This window comes from Aegilops tauschii, chromosome 6 (assembly GCF_002575655.3).
Source record: "Aegilops tauschii subsp. strangulata cultivar AL8/78 chromosome 6, Aet v6.0, whole genome shotgun sequence".
Classification (NCBI taxonomy): domain Eukaryota; kingdom Viridiplantae; phylum Streptophyta; class Magnoliopsida; order Poales; family Poaceae; genus Aegilops; species Aegilops tauschii.
In genome coordinates, this window is record NC_053040.3 from 415,304,566 (window position 1) to 415,307,273 (window position 2,708).

The following is a 2,708-nucleotide window of genomic DNA, read 5'->3' on the forward strand; positions in this document are numbered from 1 at the left end:
GAGATCAGGTCACGGGCGCCCGTCTGCAGACCAGACCAGGCCTGGACCGGACCACCGTCTAGAACAAACGACACGCACGCTTCCATGCGCTTGACTGCTCCTCTGTCTCTTCTTCTCCACTAGCCACCCCTCAAGGCGAGGCACATTGTCAAATTCTTCTGAACACCCTGACCTGACCGCCGCCTCAGCGACAACGGAGACTTGAGAGCGTTTTTGACGCTATCAGACAACTTCGTCAAGAGCAGCAAGAGAAATGCACGAAAACACCGGCGCAAACAGGAATTACTACGAAAAGACAGTACGCAATTTGATGTTGCATTGCAGTCCAGGTTCGGTTCTCCACTGGGGCAGGAGAGGAAACCACCATGTTCCATGTGTCACATGGCATCCTCAGTCACCGGCCACTACTGGGGCATCACCACCCACAACAACAACTTCCGGCTACCCAGTTCGATCTGTATACACGGACGGGCGGTTTAAACATGGCGGACATGTGCCAAATATATGTGGCACATCATTAGCAGCTAGTATAATAGAGTAAGCTAATGGCCGCCCGGCTATGCGGCGGCGACGGCGTCCCCGGCGCCGCCCGAGCCGCCGCCGCTGCCGGACTGGTCCGACGGGGCCTCCCGGATGGATGTGATGGTGCAGTTCTGTTCCATGAGCTCGTCTTTCTTGATCTGATGCTCCCTGCACTCCTGGCTGCAGAATGCCACCTCGCCCCTGCAGGTAACACGGACAGACAAGGGAATTCAGCATCAGTCCATCATGTCACAATGTCGCGGACATCTTTAGGGAATAATTGTAAACCTTCTTTTATTGCAGTAAAGACACCATCAATTTTTTTTAGTATTTGTTCAAGTCTGTGTGGTCGATGACAGATTGTGACAATGAAAGAAATACTGGAGTTAGATGGCACCGAGTGACCAAGTTTATGGTATGATAATCAAACAACAACTCATATGATTGGCTGATTAATATTCTTTAATGGGTTGCTTAGAGGAGCACAGTATGTTGCCTTGACTCTTGACTAGTAAACTAAACCTAAACGCATCCCAATGACATTATATTTTGGGACATGACAGTTCATACATGATTCAGGGACCAAAATTAAAAGAGGAAAAAAAAAAGCTATGAGCACACCATGCACCAACAGTACATGTCTGATTAGCAAATACACACACCGAGTACTGGCAGTATTAATGAACATGATAGAGCAAGCCAATAATGTATCGGCAACAAATAATATGCCGAGAGAAAAAGTTCGCATCGGCATATTCTGTACAAAAAAATACAGGAGAGAATAAGATTCATACTATGAACTAATTAAGCATTGATGGACTGCCTATACTAGCGTCGAATCAGCATTACCTTTCTAATGAACGAGGTTAGGTTCGTTAAATTACTACTCGCCTAAACTAAACAGATGGAATTCCAAATAATTAGCACTGGATTTTCATAATTGAAAACGGGTCATGAATAACCCCGTTGCATAAACCAGCAGAACCACGAGGCCGTCACGGAATTTCGCATCTAAGCAAGCATGTCCGCAGAATCGTAGGCTGCCGGCAACATGATAAGAAGATTCGATCTAGGTGCAGTGCAACCCTGACGTGGAAAACGAGCGATTTCTGCGCCAAGCAACACGAGAGATTGATCGGCGCCTGGCCAAAAATCGCCAGCAAGCCACCGAAAAGGGACAAAAATGGAACCCATGGACGAAACACGAGGATTTCACCGGACATTTCCGAACAGAGGGTGGGAAAGGAGGGACGGCGGCGGTACCTGTAGATGTAGGTGTCCTCGCCGGGGCCGAGGGGCTTGGCGCAGAAGCCGCAGGCCGACAGGAACGCCGCCGTGATCATCAGCCCGGCGAAGGCGTCCCTCCCGGGAGAGGGGTAGCCGCCGCCGCCCGTCCCCACCGCGCCGGCCGACACGGAGGAGGACGGCCGCGCGCGCGCCGGCTTGTCCTTGTCGCCGCCGCCGCCGCCGCTGCCCTGGCGCACCTGCTTGGGCACCGACGGCATGGACGCCAGGCTGGTCGTCCGGCGCATCAGCATGCTCCTCTGCCGCTTGCCGAGCATCTCGCCGGGGCCGGGTTCGCGCCGAGCTCGCTGGCTCCCGCCCCGCCGCTGTCAATCTCTAATTCGGTACGGCGGCCTTTCTGTCCCGAGATTTGGAGAGAGACTGGATGGTGGGGAGAGGGGTTTTGGGGGAGGAGCAGCGGGGCAGGGGCATAAAAAGAGGGGGAGGGGCCGGGCGCGGCAGATCTGGGCCGTCCACTCCCCGCTCGAGACACCTGGACGCTTGTCGATCTGGTGATTTTTGGCATGGATTTATAGCGATTACGGCACGTTGTTAGGCCTTGTACAATGGAAGATGCTTAGGGTGGTGCTTAGGAAAATAAACCGGATTTTTCTGAAGCACCAGTGCCTATTTCTACAGGAGAGACGCTTAGCTAAGCGTCTACCCTGTACAAATAAGCACCGGTGCTTAAGAAATTCTGGTTTATTTCTCTAAGCACCTCTCCTAAGCACCTCCCATTGTACAAGGCCTTAGGGTTACCCCTCGCGCCGCCCACATTTCTCTGTGCCGTAAAACCATCGCTTCTCTGTTACAGTATTTCGTAAGGGGAAATGGCTGCTCTATGTTATGTGCATGATGGTTTTTGCTGTGGTGGAAGGAAAAATGGCTAGTACTACACAGCA

At 52.1% G+C, this 2,708-nt stretch overlaps 1 protein-coding gene across 1 annotated transcript; it reads right to left on the minus strand.

Annotated features, from left to right (window-relative positions):
• Positions 1-282: 282 nt before the first annotated feature.
• On the minus strand, positions 283-2,212 carry LOC109741207 (uncharacterized). The gene is made up of 2 exons (XM_020300278.4): positions 1,786-2,212; positions 283-723 (listed from the first exon to the last, which is right to left on the minus strand). The coding sequence occupies exons 1-2, from the start codon at positions 2,082-2,084 to the stop codon at positions 558-560; spliced, it is 465 nt and encodes a 154-aa protein (XP_020155867.1). The 5' UTR covers positions 2,085-2,212; the 3' UTR covers positions 283-557.
• Between the last annotated feature and the right edge of the window lie 496 nt (positions 2,213-2,708).